The 19,517-nt window shown below is 43.1% G+C and overlaps 1 protein-coding gene across 3 annotated transcripts in view; it reads right to left on the bottom strand.

Moving 5' to 3' along the window:
* Window positions 1-19,517, bottom strand: part of MCC (MCC regulator of WNT signaling pathway) — a 702,540-nt gene that overhangs the window by 257,485 nt on the left and 425,538 nt on the right. For 2 of the 3 annotated variants that reach the window (XM_029571531.1, XM_029571538.1), the window contains one exon: window positions 18,647-18,760. In XM_029571531.1, coding sequence (XP_029427391.1) covers window positions 18,647-18,760 — 114 coding nt within the window. Of the gene's footprint in view, window positions 1-3,849; window positions 3,869-18,646; window positions 18,761-19,517 lie in introns of those variants that run through there. The other variant, XM_029571544.1, reaches the window with a different exon arrangement.

Below are 19,517 nucleotides of genomic sequence, written 5' to 3'. Positions count from 1 at the left end.
TTTGACATGTAGAGTGCGATGTACAAACAGAACAGTGCACTCTTGTGAAGATTTGATGACCGCAGTGAGGAAACTCACCCAAAGATGAGATTTGGGCAATGTTCTCTCAACCTAGCTTGATGTTACCCAGGTAGAGAGTCCATTAAGCTAGGTTGAGAGAACATTGCCCAAATCTCATCTTTGGGTGTTTCCTCACTCCGAAGGTCATCAAATCTTCACAAGAGTGCACTGTTCTGTTTGTACATCACACTCTACATGTCAAAGTGGCCCCTAACCCCTACACTAATACCTAAACCTCACCTCGAGTAGCTAGGTGGGCCTCCTATAGAGGTATAAATACCTACCTAGTATGAGGGCCTTATAGCTAGTCTCTCTCTCTCTCCCTCCCCACAGGGGTTATCGCAGTTTGCGGTAATACCTATACGAAGCACTAAGATAGCACACTTGGCGATAAACAGCCTATTACCATAAAACATGCCCCTTTTCCTGTCGCATGCGATATTTAGTGCATTTTGATAAATTCAGCCTTAGATTGTAAGCCCTCTGGGGATAGGGAAATACCTACAGTACTTGAATGTAACCTGCTTTGAAGCGCTGGAAAAAAAAAAAAAAAGTGTGAAAAGCGGAATATAAAAATCGAAAACAAAAATAAAAAAAACTTTCCATCCTTTCTATACTATATTCTGTATTACTACAGAGGAATAGAAAACGAGATTAGACACAATGCGATATCATCACACCATTAAAACAGCTTTGCCATGGGCATGCACCGTATTGATGTTTGAATGTAAGGGTAACAAATGTAGAGTCAGGTCACATATCACCTGACAAAATACAATGCTTTAATGTCGACTTTGCGCAGTCGTTTTGTAAAGTCACAACAGCGACATTAACACGTAAGAACATTGCTTAAGCATTCAGATCTTGTTTCCTGTTCACTGGATGACAATTCCACTAACTCCTGAGCTTCTTTATAATGGGCAATTTTGCGCACCTTGTTCAGAGGCATTCCAGAGAGCAAGGAGAGGATAAGCAAAGCAGCAATGCACATAAGTTTAGTAGAATCAAAACCATGCATGTTGTTTCCAACATTAAAATTACACCTAGGGAAAGCAGGCGCAATTCCCTGCAAGTACAGTGCCCTGGAAGTCTCTGCTCCCTTGTACATTTTTCATATTCTGTTTAAAAAATACAAATCAAAATGTATTAAAGTAGGAGCTTGTTTCACTGATCTACACAATATCTACTCTACACTTTCATTGTGAAAAAACAAATTATAGAAATATTCCAAAAGTAATTAAGAACAAAAATGAAAAACAGTCTATTGCATAAAAGTCTTCGCACCCTTTCACGCAGGACTTGTGGAAGCCCTTTTTGCTATAGTAACAGCAGCATGAGTCATAGTAACGTAGTAATAATGGCAGAAAGGGACCAAAACGGTCCATCCAGTCTGCTCAGCAAGCTTCTTATTGTAGTATCTGCCGTGCTGTGCAGGTAACCCCCTGTTTTTTTTACTGGGCGATGAGCCTTCTTGAAAATTCAGACAGCGCTGCTTGACATGCTTTGCTTATGGACTTGGCCACAGAAGCAGTGCTGTGTCCCTTATGTCTGCTTATGCACCCCAGACCGTAAAAGTCAGGGCCCGTGTGGGTTGTCATCTGAATCCAATTCCTCTTCCCACCCCCCATTCCCCCCAACTTTGCACAGTGGACAGTGCAGTTTTTGCTTATTCTTCTTGGCAGAAGAACTCAAGCTCTTGCAAGTTGGCTGGGGATCATCGGTGGACTGCAGTCTTCAACTCTCGCCACAGATTTTCAATTTCATTTAGGTCTAGGGCTTTGACTAGGCCATTCAAGAATATTCACTCTCTTCTTGCCTTTTGCCTGGATCACCGTCCTTCTGAAAGGTGAATCTTCTTCCTAGTCCCAGGTCTATCCGTGGAGGACCGGAACAGATTCTCCCTCTGGATCTGCCTGTGTTTTCCACCACCCATCTTTTCCCTCAGTCTTCACAAGCTTCCCTGTCCCCACTGCTGCAAAAAGCATCCCCATAGCGCAATGCTGCCGCCGCTATGCTTTATTGTAGGGAAGGAGTTAGCAGGGCGATGCTCAGTGTTTCGTGCCAAAAATGTCACTTAGCACCGAGATCAGCAAGTTCCTCTTTGGTCTCAGGCTACAAAAAACTCTCTCCCATGTGCACACAGTCTCCCCAAAGTGTTCCTTTGCGAATGCCACGCAGCACATCCTATGGCTTTTCTTCAGCAATTGCTTCCTTTTTGAATTGTTACACAGGCATCATTTTCCCCAGTCTCAGAAAGAGACCTTGACCGTCCGCAGGAGTTTCCTTAACCCATGACTGCTGATTTTGGAGGGATGGCCTGATCACGGCAATGTCTTGGTGGTGAACAAGCTGTTTCCACTTTACACTGATCTCCCTTGGGACCCTGTCAGGTACGTTTCTTACAGCCTCCCCCCAAGTTGAACCTTTGAATAACGTTACCCTGGGGTTCCTCCGGCGGCTCCTTGTTCGGCATGCTTTGACCTATGCTTCAAATTCACTTCATGCAACAGAGACAGCTTAATTCTTCATCCAGGAGGATTTGCATCAGCTCAGCTACCGAGATTGGACACAGGTGGGATTTACTGAAGTTATTATTGGCCTCAAGGCAATTTTTTGAACCAGAACTAATTTGTGTTTGCTATGACAGAGGATGTGAAGACTTATGCAAGCATGACTATTCTTACAGTAAATTACTTTTGGAATATTTCTATAATTATTCTTTTAAGATGAAAGCGTAGAGTACATTGTGTGGATCAGTGAGCTTTTGCTGTAATTCATTTTGATTTATATTTTTTTTAGACAGCAGAATGTGAAAAGTGTACACGGATGTAAAGACTTTTATAAAGGCACACTAATTTTTCTAGAGGCAATAATCAAAGCAAAACTACCTGCATACTTTTGCTTTTTATTATTGGTGCAAACCTCATCAGTAAAAAGTACCCACAGCATATGCACCAATGTGGTGGGTAACTTGACTATTGCCTTACATATATGAAAAAAAATGTTTTAATATTTACAAGTATGACATCAAATTATGTTTTTACTAGATTATTAGAGGAGGGATGGTGGTGGACTGATCAGGATTGCTGAGTTTAATTAATAAAGTATCAGAGAGGGCAGAGGGGCCTGAGAGTTAATTGGGTGGTGGGGGGAGGAGGGTCACAAGGCTGAAGATTCACTTAGGGTGCTTAATGGCAGTACAAAAGTATAAAAATACCCTTGCACCAGCCCTGAAGATAAGATATTTTTATATAGCAGAAACAGCCAAGTGCATATCAGATAAGTTACTTAACACTCGCTGGGTCAGAATGGCCCATACAAACCATACGGAATCACAAAATGACACCACACACTGAGCACAAACTTCTTCCATTCTATGCCAGGTAATTAGTAACACTGTTCCAAATATAGCAGCTCTCAGGATCTCAGGGGATTGAAGGAAATTAAAAAGTAATGACTGAACAGAAAAATGTGATATTGAAAGAAAACTAAATGTACCGTCTGTGCATGAGGTGAATGAATAAAGTCAGTTTTAAAAATATATATTGACTTGTGAATGTTAATGAGAGCTGAATGAATGCCCAATAGCGAACGCTGAAGCCTTGATGATTTGGGTTACTATTCATAGATTTCAAAAGTATGCTCATTAAATCATTTTCTTACATTCACAAAATGCTCTGTTCAACATCATTTTCCTTAGTTGGGAGGGGCTGTCACTCAATATAAACCCTGCCTCCATGTCCCTGAATTCACCATTGTCAGCTTGGCATGCGCATGCTCGTTACTCACCTGTAACTGAGCTGTTAAGCTCAAAACGAGTTTACTTTGAGGCCTTAGGGCTGAGAAACCTTTTCCACCGAGTTATGCGTTCACTACAGTCTTTTCTGGAGAACACAAAAGATTCATTCTGATGTCCTAGTATGAAAACAGAAGACACCAGCCAAGAGCAGATAGAAAGCATAATTTAAATGTTTTCAATCTCCTACCTGTTATTTTCATGGTCTGTCCCCATCATCCCTGTACTATTTGAAAACGTAGCTTCCTTAGTAATTTGTTCCACACCACTCCTGATGCTATAAACATCTCTGATATTCTCTCTTTCGTATCTTTCCCAGGCTGGAGCCCTAACCTGTATAGCCTCTCCATAACATTTACCATTTTTGCTGTTCGCTCTCCCTTCTCTAGCTCTGAGATATATATGCGTAGAGTAAAATTTTCACCTTTGTCCTGCCACACGACTATTAAAAAAAACCAAACAAAAAAAACAAACTCATTACTTGCCTTATTATTAGAAAACTGTGCAGAATTATAAATATACCAACATCCCATTAGAACAGTCAAGAAAATTACGATTACTTAATAACGGACACCCCCATCATTAGGAAAACTTTTTTTTTTTTTTTTTTTTTTTTTTTAAATCTTATATCCCACCCCTTTATCCATCAATGCCACTCCAGGACTGGTGCAAGGATATTAGATGCCCTGTGTATGATCCCTTCCTGCCAGCCCTCACTACACACACAATTAAAAAGTTATGCAGTTATTGTAACAGATTTTACATGGAAAGGGCATTCAAATACAGTTTTCTGAAGTAAAAATATCACTCACAACATGAATATTATATTTCCATACATTACTGGTACCACAGTCAGAAGACCCTGCAAAAAAGACGTTTGGAACTCATATTGTATTGTGTATTGGGTGTGGGCTTGGCCACCAGAAAGCCATAAATAAATTGAATTACAATGCAGTATACCTCCCAAACCCAAACCACGCTAACTGCTAACACTCAAATAATAAAAACCCTACCTAAGGAAAGGCAACACTGCAAATATTATACTGGGCCCTAAACACACCAATACACCTATTAAAAGAGCAGAACAAGATAAGCTGCTATAGATCTGTACACAGAAACTGCATGCCAGCACACTACCTCAACCTCAGTCAAAACATGCAGAACATAGATAACCCTCACCAAATGCAGAATAGAGAGACCATAAAGTATAAACATGCAGAAAAAAAAGTGAACTGGAAATGGCAACAAGCCAGACTCTCTATATGGTGCAAAAATGGAAAAAGCAAACAACATTCCTCATAAAACATCAACCAAGAAAATCAAGAAATATAAAAATCATAATAGTGAAACCATATAAATAAAAAGAATACATATTTCAAAACAGTTGTTGAATTGACTAACATCCAATAATTAACTCAAAATTTTTAAACATGTACCAAACATCAATAAAATATGTCAAAACAGCAGACATCAAATAAAGTCCAATAGTTAAAATAAGATTAAAAAAACAAAAACCCAGCTCTCTATACCTGGGAACGTTTGATTTCCAGTTACCCTAAGATTGTCATAGATTAGTAGAGTAGAGGGAGGGTGCATATTTTATCCTCTCTTCTCTCTCATATACACAAACTCCCTAACATACGTATACATTCTCTCTCTCACATGTTGACTCTCATACACACTCCTCTCTCACGCACGCAGGCTCGTTTCCCCCTCTCCACCCCCCCCAACAAAACTCTTCCACCTCCCCCACCCACACAGGTTCTTACACCCATTGGCACTCCCCCCCACACAAACACACATTGGCTCTCCCTCACATATACATCTGCAGACTCACACACTCAAGTCTTCTCTCCCTCATACACATAGCTCTCTCTCTCACATACTGATTTTCTCACACACACACACACACACACAAGCTCTCACACTCACTGGCATTCTCTCCCACACACACAGGCTGCTCTCCCCCTACCCCACTCAACAAGCTCTCTCAAACTCTACGGCTCCTTTGGCTGAGCACTCTGGAGGCATGGTTGGGCCTCTTGCTCCTGCCGTGGGCAGAAAGAAGATCCTGAAAGCCCCACCCCTATACAGTGGTCAACAGGGTTTGGGCTCCCTGCCGGCTCTCTAGATGCAGGATACATTGACTTTAGTCAGCAAGGCTTGCCTCCTTGCCGGCCTGCTGCTCTAGCCATGTGTCCTCTTCGGTCGGCAGGGCTTGGGCTCTCTGCTAGCCCGCTGCTGCTGAGGTACTTCTTTCTTCACCACCCAAACACCCATCTGACTCACCTGGAACCAAAAGCTCTGCCAGCCAGCACAGCGCAGCTGAGAAGCATGCTTAATGCATGCTTTTTTTTTTCTCTCTGCAGCTGGGCCACCGTCACGGGCACCCACCTCCTTGTCCTCACCTGGGGCGGACCACCCTCCTCGCCCCCCTCCCCTTACCACGCCTCTAGATGGAGAGAACAAAACAGGATACACACACACACACACACATTGGGATATTCAGTCTTTTACATAGGTGGGTAACTAGGTAGTTATAAGTAGGTTAATTGCAGTGTTGTGCGGGTCACTGACAGTCAAATATAAAATAAATCAATAGGCTAAAAGTATTTTAGATTAGTTTTACATCCCTAATCCCTAAGAAATGTAAATCTGATAACCAAATCAACAAAATTAAGACAGACAGTAGTCCAGCAGCGAGAGGGAGGCTATCTAGTTTTTTGCATTGGAAAAGGGAATAAAAAAAAAGCAGTGGAGTATATTACCATCCACCTGGCCAGAACAAACAGAAAAACAATAAAATGCTAACAGAAATTAAAGAAACTAATAAAATCAGCAGCACAGTAATAATGGATGATTTCAATTACCCCAATAGGGACTGAGTGAATGTCACATCAGGCCATGCTAGAGAGGGTTAAGTTCCTAGATGAAATAAATAACTTTTCATGGAGCAGCTGGTACCAGGCAAAAAGGTAGAAACCATCAAAGAACAAACATACTGAACATATAGATAGGTATAGTTTTATGAGACAAATTCAACATGGATTTAGCAAAGGCAAGTCTCGCCTCACCAATCTGCTGCAATTTGAGGGTGTAATAAACATGTGGATAAAGGTGAGCCAGTTTATGTAATGTATCTGGATTTCCAGAAAGTATTTGACAAAGTCTCTCATGAGAGACTTCTTAAAAAATTAAGAAGTCATAGGATTGGAAATAGTGTCCTATTGTGGATTGCAAACTGCTTAAAAGACTGAAAACAGAGAGTAGGGCTAAATGGTAAATGTTCTCAATGGAGAAAGGTGAAGTGTCGAATGTCCCAGAGATCTGTCTGGGACCACTGCTTTTTAACATAATTATAAACAATTGGAACTGGGAGCAATGAGTGAGATGATCAAATGTGCCCATGATACAAAATTATTCAAAGTTGTTAAATCAGAGGATTGAGAGAAGTTGCAAGAGGACCTTGCAAAACCTCAGAGACTGGACATGCAAATGAAAAATGAAATTTAATGAGGACAATTGCAAATTGATACACTTAGGGAAAAGTAACTCAAATTACAGCTACAATGCAAGGTTCCACATTAGGAGTCACCACTCAGGAAAAGGATCTAGGCATCATCGTTGATAATACTTTGAAATATTCTGCTCAGTGTGCAGCAGCAGCCAAGAAAGCAAACAGAATGCTAGGAATTATCAGGAAAGGAATGGAGAATAAAACAGAGAATATCATAATGCAATCTCATCTTGAGTAGTGTGTGCAGATCTGCTAATTCATTTTTGAGATATGGTGACCAGAATTAGAAAAGGTCTGGAGAAAGGCAGCCAAAATAACGGGGATGGAATGATTCCCTTATAAGGAAAAGCTAAAGAGGTTAGGACTCTTCAGCTTGAAGAAGACATGGCTGAGAGAAGATATAACAAATCTATAAGATGAGTAGAGTGGAATAAGTAAATGAGAATCAGTTTACTCTTTCAAAAAGTACAAAGACCAGGGGACACGAAGTTACTAAGTTGTACATTTAAAACTAGTAAGCTTATCCATCTATCTTTTGGGATCCTGCCAGGTTCTTGTGACCTGAATTGGTCACTGTTGGAAACGTTACCAGGCTTGATGGACCTTTGCTCTGACTCAGTATGGCAAATCTCATGTTAAGTTATTCCTTTCTGAATAATGTTACACCCTACTATCACAATGTATCAATAGTTATCCTCTTTCCACCAAGTCTCTGGGATGCCTGTTATATCTATAATCTTCATTTAGTACCATATACCAACTGTGATATATTTTTTAAACTTCTTGCACTTGCATATTGACTCCCATGTTCTTTTTGTTCCTATTCACAAAATATCTACTATTCACAGTTTCACATAATTTGGAATCATTCATATTTGCCTGAGCTTCGCTTACATCCAATTGAGTTATTTGGCTTTTTCCATAACCTCTGTCAAGATATTCTAATTTCCCTGTTTTTAACAGTATCCTTTTGAAGATACCTCAGTCTGAACCATGTCCTCCTGAATGACAGTCAGCTTTCCCCCATACTCAATATATAATTTACCTGTGGTGTGAGCACCATTTAAATGGATTCCAACCTATCCCACGAAGAAAGATATAGAGATCAATGGTTTCGCGTATTTTCTATCATCATTATTATCTTTGACATTAAGGCCTCCATCATATGATCTATATGAAGTATAAAATGAATACTCAAATATCTAAATCCACTGGCTGACCATTTAAAACTAAGGTCAAGGAGAGAAGACTGTATACACAGATCATTAAGGGGCATGATTTCAGTTTTATCCCAATTGACTTTAAAACCAAAACACACAGAAAATCCTGAATTAAGGCCAAAAAGTTAGGAAGAGACTGGTTGAGAGCAGGTAAATACAATAGTAAATCATCTGCATTTGTATTCTTGTTCACCAACTGAGGTCCCAGCTACAGAGCCTGATTGACAAATAGCTAGAAGTAATGGTTCCAAAGATAAAACAAAGATTAAAGGAGAGAGAGGGCACCCCTGCCAAGGGAAAACTTCTCTGAAAGTACATTAAAAGCCAAAATCCTTGAACGAAGGTGGCTATACAAAATCTTAATATACCTACTGAAAGAATCTCTGAAGCCAAATCATGCTAACACCATAAACATATAGTCCCATTCTACGCAATGAAATGCTTTTTCAGCATCTACTGACATCACCAGGATATTTTAGGATTTGGCAACCGAGATGAGATCATGGAAGAGTCAACATTATCAAGAATATGCCTACCCCTTCAGAAAACTCATCTGATCTGGATGGATGAGTCTCCCCATGACAGAATTAACCCTGATAACTAGTATTGAGTAAATTTTGCAGTCCGCGTTCAGGAGAGATAGCTTTGGACAAAGATGGGTACTCTCCTGGGTTCTTCTAGAAGCACTATAGTGGCTTCTAAGAAATTGCCTATAGCCTCTCCTGTCTCAGGGAGACTGATAACAGGTCTTTGAGCTTGGCACAAAGTAGGGACTAAAGGTTCTATAAAATTCAACCAAAAAGCCATCGGGTCCCAGGGCCTTATGAGTAAGTAAAGCAGTAATAGCAAATTTGATTTCCTTCTCTATAATAGGGGAAGAGAGATCATTTTCATCCACCTCAGTTCTTTTAGGCTGATGTAATTTGGCAAGGAAGGACTCACGCTTTGCACTGACACTACCAGTTTCTGAAGTATAAAATCTGCAATAATATTTTTGAAACAAGCAGAAAAATCAGTCATGTGTAGCCATATTGGATTGTGATGATTTAATAGCATGAATCCTGGAGCTGTTTTTTTTAATAACCAAATGTTGAGCTAATAGCCTATCAGACATTGTTTTCAGCATAATATTGAGTGTTTTAAGAAAATGCACTTCCTTGTTCTCTGGCTGAGGAATGCATTATAGTGATATTTTAACTTGGCAAACTACATTAGAGCATCTGGCATGCTACATGGAATATGTTCTTGCTCTAACTCAGTTATCTCCTTCTCAAGTCAGATGATATGACTATTCAAAATGTGTATAAACTTAAAACACTAGAAAATAGAGAGCCACAAAGACAAGAATAACTAAAATATTAATCTAAACTCGAAAATGTACCCATTGAGAAAATAAATGAGGTGGAAACATTATTTGAAATCCCCATACTCCTTACCTTAAGTACTAGACCAGTTACTGATATGTAATAGAAAACTCTAGATTTAATATCTGTACAGGAATACTACATCTGTAATCAATCATTGTTTGTCTGTCAAGTTATAACTGTGAAATGTCACTTTGTAAACTGTTGGGATCTATAAATGGGAAGGTATATAAAATGCCCAAATAAATAAATCTGAATTATGAGTTCTATTGAGCTTTACTGCATAAACCTCTGAAAGCTGCCTTAAATGCCTCCCATACCATCATACAAGAAAGTTGCTCAGATTCATTTAAATAAAACAAATTCAGGGATAACCCTGGACAACTTATCAAAAAATTCAATATCTTCTAGCAAGGATGCATTGAAACACCACTGAGGAGATCTACAAGACATAATTAAAGTAGACAGGGAAAGACAGATTGCAGCATGATCTGACACTAGAAAAAGTGGAATCTCAGCCATAGACTCTTCAGACAAAAGGGACAGAAATCAAAAAGTAATTGATTCAGGAATAAGAGCGGTGGGGGTGTGAAAAAAAGTAAATTTCTTTACCAATGGGATGCAGTAAGTGCCAGGGATCTACACTAGGCCCAGTTCAGATTGCATATCCTGTAAGATCTGAAGGGATTTTGTCACCGTTGGTCTGAACTTAGATTGGACCTGATCTTGCATAAGCAAAGGCTGGTCGAAATCTCCACCTAAGTTCATAGCAATATCACCTTAGCTCAACAGAAGTTTGGTGATCTCCTTAAAAAATTCAGGAGAATCTATATTAGGAGTATAAATATTGAGGAGCAAAAGGCAGTGACCATCAATAGTGACTGAGGAGAGTATCCACCTGCCTTCTATATCCAGAGGCAGAAGAATAATGTGAGTATCCAATGATCTTTTGAACAATGGGACCATCCGGTTCTTTTTCTTATTAACAGGAGAATAAATGCACTCACCCACAAAGTCTAATTTAGCAGATTTCTTCCCATCCAAATGTGTCTCTTGTAGCAAAATTACATCATATCCCGCTTTTGACAGTCTTAATGTTAACCACCCCATCAAGCAGAAAAAATATTGAGCTAAGTACAGTCAGTGGTTTGGATTTCCCCATCATGCAAGGACACTGAGAAGAGGGGGAAAAAAAAAAAGCAGGGGTGTGCCTGAGCCTGAAAACCAACATTGAGAAGGCGACAGACCCAGAATCCTTAGCCTATGTGACCTCAAAGTGACATGCTGAGCCTGACCTGCAAGAATTCCCAGGACACCTGGACAGGCAGTTGAAGCTGGAGCCACATTATGATGCCTAATTATAGGGTTATAAAAGGAGAAGCCAATGGAGGGAACATCAGGCTAGACAGTCACCATTGAGGCACAATTCTCAGGAGATCTGTAAACACAACCTCAGATATGTTAATTGCCCTGACCAGCAAGATTCTAACAGACTAAAGGACTATCTAGAGAGTGATGGTAAATGGGTCCCACCTTGGAGAAATATACAGGGTAGCTAGGAATGATCTTACGCTGGTGACATGACAACTAGGGATATGAATTGTACCGGACTCGTTTCTGGTATCATGTTCGTAGAACCACCACGGGAAACCTTCGTTGCCCGCGGTTCTGAACGCTTTTGTTCGGCTGTCCCGAGCCGAAGGAAAAAAAACCCACCCAACCCTTTAAATTTAATTATTTAGAATCCCCCACCCTCCCAACCCCCCCAAAAACTTTTCTAAAGTACCTTGTGGTCCAGCGAGGGTCCTGAGAGTGACCTCCCACTCTCGGGCCGTCAGCTGCCAGTATACAAAATGGCGCTGATGGCCCTTACCATGTGACAGGAGCTATCGGTGCCATTGGCCAGCCCCTGTCACATGGTAGGAGCAATGGACGGCCGGCGCCATCTAGCATATTGTGGAGTCATGCGGGTACCCATAGCACTGCCACCGGCTTTCAGATACAAGTTCTCTTCAAATCTGAAATAGTTGTGTGTGAGGACAAAATGGCAAAGTTTGTTGGCCAGATCAACTGTGGTGGCATCTGGGATGATATCCTTGATGGCTTGTATTTCATCTTTATGGGGGATGTTGGTGTCGGGGGCTTCAACATCCATGTAGGCCAGAATGGAGTAGCCTGGGAGGTGGCCAATAGAATGGAGTTTACTCAAAGTCTGTGGTGTCATGAAAGTAGCTAGGCATGCTGGTGACAGTCTCCTACCATGAAAAACAAACAATGGGGCATCTAGGGTTCCCTGGTTTGTGTATTTTGGGTAATAGAAAGTACCTGCTTTAGGTTCCTGGGGGTGTGTCAGATTTTGCATATTCCAATGGGGAATCCCATCAGGAGATTGTGTAGTTCCTTCTGGTATCCTCCAGTGGGATCTGAGGGCAGGGGCTTGTAAAATGTGTTGGAGTGTGTTCTCTTTGCTTCACTTGTGTAGTCCAATCTATTCATTTCATTCACAACTCTTCCTTTGCTAACTTCTTTGGTATCTGAATTGTTTTGGAGGCTATGGATGGTTTCTTGTTTTATGTGGCTGATGCTATGGGCAAGTGGTGTTCATTAATTGTCTCATATTGGGCACATCGTTGGAAGCATTCTACGTAAAATCCAGTCCAGTGATACACCCATCCAGGGTGTCCATTGGGAGTTTCCATTTTTGTGGTTCTGAGTAGGTGGAGAGGGTATGTCAGCAGCTTTTTAACTTTTCTCAGATCATCCTGTCTTTTCACACCTACATCCATTGTCAATAGGCTGAACTATAATCCTATTAACACTGTCTTTCCACACCCTGCCCTATTTTGCTTATATTCATATTCTACTTTTCAGATACTTCATCTGGTACAGTAGGTTTTTCCCTGTCCCATTCTGTGCCTATGGGAAATATCCTTGAACCTGAGGCAATAAAAGGTGACGTGACTTGCCCAAGGTCACAAGGAGTCAGTGTCTTTTCTGCATCCCCCCGCACCCCCCCAATCATCAAGAATATTTTACCCATCTCCTGTACTGCACTTCATGATTCTGATGACGTGGACTCTGTCCTTGAAAGCTCATGCCTCAATAAATTAGTCTACAAAAGGAGCCACTCTACTCTAGTCATTACTACTAAATCAGATTAACATGACTACCACTCTGAAGATTTTCACCACTTCAAAAATATATAAATAAAAATCACTATTGTGGGAAGCTAATAGAACTGTTGGAAAGCTAAACACTGCTCCATTCTAAATATCTTCTTCACACTTTCAGCACACTGGCCCAGAGCTAAACAGGCAGAGAGAGAGAGGGAAAATAACTGAAGCCACTGGCAAAGATGGCACCAAAAATCACCTTCACAGCCACCCCCCAAACATTTCTCCTGCACACTCCCCACCCAACCTCTCAAATACAATCTCTCAAGCACAGCCTACACACATACACCCTCATCACCTCCAACACACTCCAAACCTCACAAACATACCCTCACATATACATTCATGAACTCCCATACACATCCCAAACACACCAGCACCAACCCCCTGCAGAGACAGGTAAAGTAACTCAGATTCTCAATTCAAACCTTTTCCACACATACACACACGAACCAATTATACTCACACAGCCATATCCCCCCAAAATCATATCCATCCTCCTACAAATAAACCCTACAACTACCTCCCCATATATACACATACCCATAGTCCCTATAGATCTCCCCCCATGCACACAATGCTCCCCACATATCCATCATTCACACAACCCCCCCCATCATAATCTCACAGCGCTGTTTCTTACCTGTAACAGATGCTCTCCTAGGACAGCAGGATGTTAGTCCTCACATGTGGGTGGCATCATCCGATGAAGCCCGGCACGAAAAACTTGTTAAAGTTTCTAGAAGCTTTGACCAGCACACTTGAGCATTCCCAGCATGTTACTATCCGCGTGTCCACGCGAGGTCCCCCATCAGTCTCGTAATAGATGAAAATACGAGTAAAAAAATAAAACAAATCTGAGGGAGAACCCAACTGTGGGAAGGAGGGCAGGATTCCTGAGGGTTAACATCCTGCTGTCCTAGGAGAACACCTGTTACAGGTAAGCAACTGCGCTTTCTCCTAGGGCAAGCAGAACTCCAGGTTCTGGCTCAGCAAATTTCGATAACATGGACTGCTTGCAAATGAGCCACAGACATCGCCATAGCCCACACAGAGTGAGCCTTTACTCTGCTGGCTAGTGAAAGGCCCGCCTGCCCATAGAAGGTGGTGATGCAAAACACCAGCCAGTTAGACAAGGTATGTTTACCCACTGCCGTTCCCAGCCTGTTGGATTCAAAGGACACAAAGAGCTGAGTGGACTGCCTGTGGCCGGCTGTGCGATTTAAATAGAAAGCCAAGACCCTTTTGCAGTCCAAGGTATGAAGAACCCGTTCCCCTGGGTGGGAATGAGGCCTTGGAAAGAAGGTGGGTAAAACTATGGACTGATTGAGGTGGAAATCAGTCACAATCTTGGGCAGAAACTTAGGTTGCATACGCAAGACCACACGATCATGGAAGAACCTCGTGTATGGCGTGTACGTAACCAGAGCTGAAGTGATCGCCACCAGGAATATAACTTCAAATCGCAGGATTGCAGCGGTTCAAAGGAAGAGTGCATGAGCTGTGCCAGGACGATGTTGAGGACCCAAGACGCAACAGGAGACTGAAGAGGGGGCTTCAGATGGAGGAGGCCCCGCATGAAACAGCCAACTAAAGGCTGCACCAAAACAGGCGTGTCAGCAACACCCCAATGGTACGCAGTGAATTCTCTAAGGTGAACCCTGACCGAGCTGGTTTGAAGCCCAGACTCCGAGAGATGCCACAGATAGTCCAACAGCTGGGGAAGGGGACATGAGAAAGGATCCAAGCCATGCCCGACACACCAGATGGAAAAATTGCTTCCACTTTAAGCTGTAGGACTTCCTGGTGGAAGGTTTCCGAGATGCTACCAGCACCTGGGAGACACAGTCTGAAGGACTACACGCTCAATATCCAAACCAACAGAGCCAACGCTCTGAGGTGCGGATGGCGCAGGGCGCCCTGATTCTACAAGATGAGATTGGGTGCCGTCCCCAGCCGAATGGGGGCCCGCACAAACAGGTCCTGCAGAAGCAGGAACCAGACCTGTCAGGGCCAAAAGGATCATGGTCCTTGTGTCCTGTTGAAGATTTGGCAGTGGAGCTGGTGCGTGGCGGTCGAGCCCGGGAGGCAGGAGGATAATACTTCTTCTGCCTGTAGAAGGGCTTCCGGGATCCTGGCCTGGAGGATTTCCTAGCCGAGGATGGGGCATCTGTGTCGCTGGCAGAAAACTGTTGATGGGTGTAATGGTAGTCCTTCAATTGCGTGACTTTATCCCCAAAAAGGTTTTCACCTCTGCAGGGGAGGCCCGCAAGCCTTTCCTGCACCTCTGAATGGAGGTCAGAAGCTTTAAGCCAGGCCATTCTCCGGGTGCTGATGCTCACCGCAGCCACGCATTCTGCCGTCTCAAAAACATCACAGGTGGAATGCACCTCATGCTTACCAGCTTCTAGACCCAGAAAGACGATGGCAGAGAGTGCCTCTTGTTCCTGTTGAAGCAAGCCCTCTAAGGAGGTCCTGGATCTGTTTCCAGAGGTTCCTGTTGTACTGAGTCACGTATAACTGGTAGGCGGTAATACGGGCGACCAGCATAGTGCCCTGGAAGACCTTCCTGCCCAAAGCCTCAAGCTCCCTATGCTCTCGTCCCCAGGGAGGGAGGCAGAGGCGTGTGTGTGGAAGCACCAGGCCTTCTTCAGGGCGGAATCCATCACCACCAACCGGTGGGGAAGGTGCCACCTCAAATCCCACAGTCTGCGGCACCAAATAGATGGTGACCGCTTTTCTGTTGACAGGGGAGATAGAAATAGGGTGCTCCCACATCCAGAGGAGGAGGTCCTTGAAGATGTCGTGGATGGGAACCACCATGATCTCCTTAGGAGCGTCAACGAACTAGAATACTTCCAGCATCTTATGTTGTGCATCCTCCTCCATGAGCAACTGAAAGGGAATGGCTTTAGCCACGGCTCTGATAAACCCCGCAAAGGACAGATCCTCAGGGGGTGATTGGCACCATTCCTCCAGCGGGGAGGGTTCTGAGAAGGGGTCGTCAGCGTAATCAGAGGATGACTCCATGGAATCATCTCCCCTCCGAACTAGTGCCAGCGTGACATGGGTGAGGCCCGTGAGGGGCATCAGCCCTAGGCTCCGAAAGCTGAGGGCATTGCGGGAATAGACGGTTCCTCTGGCATTGAGGGTACCGGAGACAGTGGGAGGCCGAAAGGACTCCACAGGGGCTCGGGGAAGAGTGATCTGGGAAACAGTACCGGCTGTATCTTCCTCCTCAGAGGACCAGAGGATTGGGATTGCTCCGGTGAGAGGCATTGGTGCCATTGGGGAACCAAAGGCCCCTCGGGCACTGGGTTGAGGTCAGTAGGGCATCTAGAAAGAGGTCCAGACACTGCAGCAGAGGTGCTAAAGATCTACGGCAGAAGCTTGGGCACCATTATGGGGGCTGATGGCACTGGCAGCTCGACGCTCTGAAGTGCCTTGAGCACTGTGGACTGCACCCTGTGGTCCAGCTCCTCCTGAAAGTCCGGAGTGACCAGGACTGAGGGAGTGGGATGAGGCATCACTGGCTCTTCCTCGGATCTCTGAGGTGGCACGGTGCCCAGCACAGATATTGGTGGGGAATGCCTGGGACTCCTGGGGGGCATTGGAGGATGAGGTCTCCAATGACCGGCATCGCTTTGGTGGCGGTACAGCAGCCGCCGATACCGCATCAGAACCGGAGCCGTGTGCCAACTGAGACGCCTGCGGGATCTCCCACGGTGCTTGGCCCGGTCTTTCCCCAGTGCACAGGACCCCCAATGTCCAGGAGAGCGGTGAAATCACAGAGTATCTGTCACCGTTCCCACGATCCTTTGAAGAGCTAGTGAGAGGAATGGCGCGAGGGAGCGTATTGAGAGGCTCCCGGTGACCTCTCTGTCTTGATGGGTCTGACACAGGAGTGGAAGTTGCAGAATTTGACGAACCAAGGAGTTTATCCATTTTATCAAGGCTTGCCTGACTGCCTTTGGGAGTCATCTGGTCACATAGACGACACCCACTGACATCATGTGAGGCCCCCAGGCAGAGGATGCAAACCTCATGCGGATCCGCAATAGACATGGTCTGCGGGCACTGGGAGCAGCAACAAAAACCGGTCGACACCATGAAAACACACCTAGCATACAGTTGACGACAGGCGGTCACCTAGGGCGAATAGTCGGGAATCGAATGCAAAGTTGAAAAAAGGCAAGAATAACCTACCACACCGAGGCACCACCCATGAAGGGGGACCAGACGAGGAAAACTGGGAAAGACCAGATACTGTCGAGAAAAAAAAAGATAAGAAATAGAAGAGCTCCACGAACTGCGAGGCAAATGCACCAAAGAAAAGAAGAGACTGAAGGGGGACCTCTCGTGGACACGTGGATAGCGGCATGCTGGGCATAGTTTCTAGAAACTTTGACAAAAGTTTTCCTTGCCAGGTTCCATCAGATGATTTGACCCACATGTGAGCACCATCATGCTTGTCCTAGGAGATCTATATACATAAGCATCCCCACAAAAAAAAAAAAAAAAAAAAAGACAGCCCCATACATGCAAACTTCTCCATAAACCCCTCCCATCCACACAAAACCCTACCCTTCCAAAAAGACACAACCAACAAAGATCCATTATCCCAGATAGAGTTGCCCACACTCCACACAGCCCTATAACCCCCCCCCCCACACTGACCACACCCACCCATGCATGCAAATCTCTCTCTCTTCTCCATGCACAACCCCCCACACACTACCTATATCCCCCCCACATACATCCACACTTTCTCCACAACTCCCCTACCTAATCCATTTCCTCCAAGCACATCCCTACCACAAGCCACCCACACATACTCCTCCTACAAATCTATGTTGGAAAGCATTCCCAAAGCCATGCCTCTGCATGGCTTTACCTACCCCTCACTCCCACCACACACATACGATTAAGATCAGATTTGTTTTTATTTGATGAAATCAAAGAATAATTTTCTGGTAGAAATATTTCTAAGCACTGAATTTGGGTCAATCAAACTCTTGGAGGTTAATATCTATCTCTATTTTTTTTTTCAAATAAGCTTATTCACACAAGAGAAGCTTAAGCTATGCAAGCCAATTCTTGAAAGTAAGCTAAAGAGCTGGTCTATTATTGCACACTTGCACCATCCAGAGGAAACAGATTTAAAAAAAGAATGCAATAGGCAGAGTTTCAGATCGAGATCAGATATAAATATTTTCCTGACTGTAGCCATTAGCACAAATGCATGGGAACCATCCATTGTTTGCAGAGATTTCCAATTAAAACAATTTAGGCTTTGAATGCAAATTATTTAAAAAAATAACAATCTTTACAAATAGAAAGGCAAACCAAATCTCTTGCAAGAATTTTAAGGTTTTTTTTGTTTTTTTTGTAGAACATTTTGGTATTTTCTTTCTTGGCTCCTGTCCACATAATATTATAAGCTTTCCCATTTTGAGAGGTTGCTTTTTCCATTCTGAGAAATAAAACTGGTTTTCCAATCTTCTACAATGACCCACCTGTGACTTTGCTAATTTTTTTTCCAGTACATCTCTCTCTCGTTCTGTTTGCTGCAGACGCTTATTAAGCTCCACTATGTCTCCCTTCAGTGAAGCCAGGGCTGCTAAATGGAGCTGAAAGACACAATCAAAAAGTTCTCCTTAGTTAAACTCACCGGCCATGGGACAATTTGCGAATGTACAATTCTTAAACAAGGTTGAGGATATTATTTTTAGGGGCCCTGACCTAGAATTTGCACTTGAGAACTTTCACACTCATGGCATAAAACACTTTTGGTTAAGACAGTTGCATGTAATACCCCCAGTCAGCACCATTCCTTGAAATCAAAACAAAGGTCTGGTTTTTAGGATGAACAAAATGCGCTAGTTAAGTTTTAAAACTAAACATACACAAATATATTGGATGGATATTCACTATAGACATCCTGAAAACCAGACCAGTTTGTGGACCCCAAGAACTGAAGCTGAGAACACCTGGTTTATAACATCTCCTTCAACATGTTCCATGCAACATATATTAAACATAATTGACAGGGGAGAAGAAGAGAAAAAACAAGGGGAAAAATCACTAGCAGAGAGGGATTTTTTTCAAAAGTTTTTTTAGGTTATATAATCTGTGTGTCAGAAAATACAGTTCTCAATATACTGTACAAACATTAAGTATTATCATAGCACTAGGACTACAGAATATACAATTTTCAATGAAGTGGTAAAACCTTTAAAAAAAAAAAAAAGTGAGGGCTTAAGGGTGTGTAAAAAGAAGTGTGCAACCGAGAATGAACTGAAACAGGGATGAAGTAGAGAGCCATTGATAAGGGTACAGCAGAGGAAGACAGAAAATATGTTGGCAGAGTTGTGCTAGAAAAGAAAC

This window comes from Rhinatrema bivittatum, chromosome 1, assembly GCF_901001135.1.
Source record: "Rhinatrema bivittatum chromosome 1, aRhiBiv1.1, whole genome shotgun sequence".
Lineage (NCBI taxonomy): Eukaryota > Metazoa > Chordata > Amphibia > Gymnophiona > Rhinatrematidae > Rhinatrema > Rhinatrema bivittatum.
Note: the sequence above shows the minus strand (reverse complement) of the source record. Positions and strands in the feature narration are given on the sequence as shown.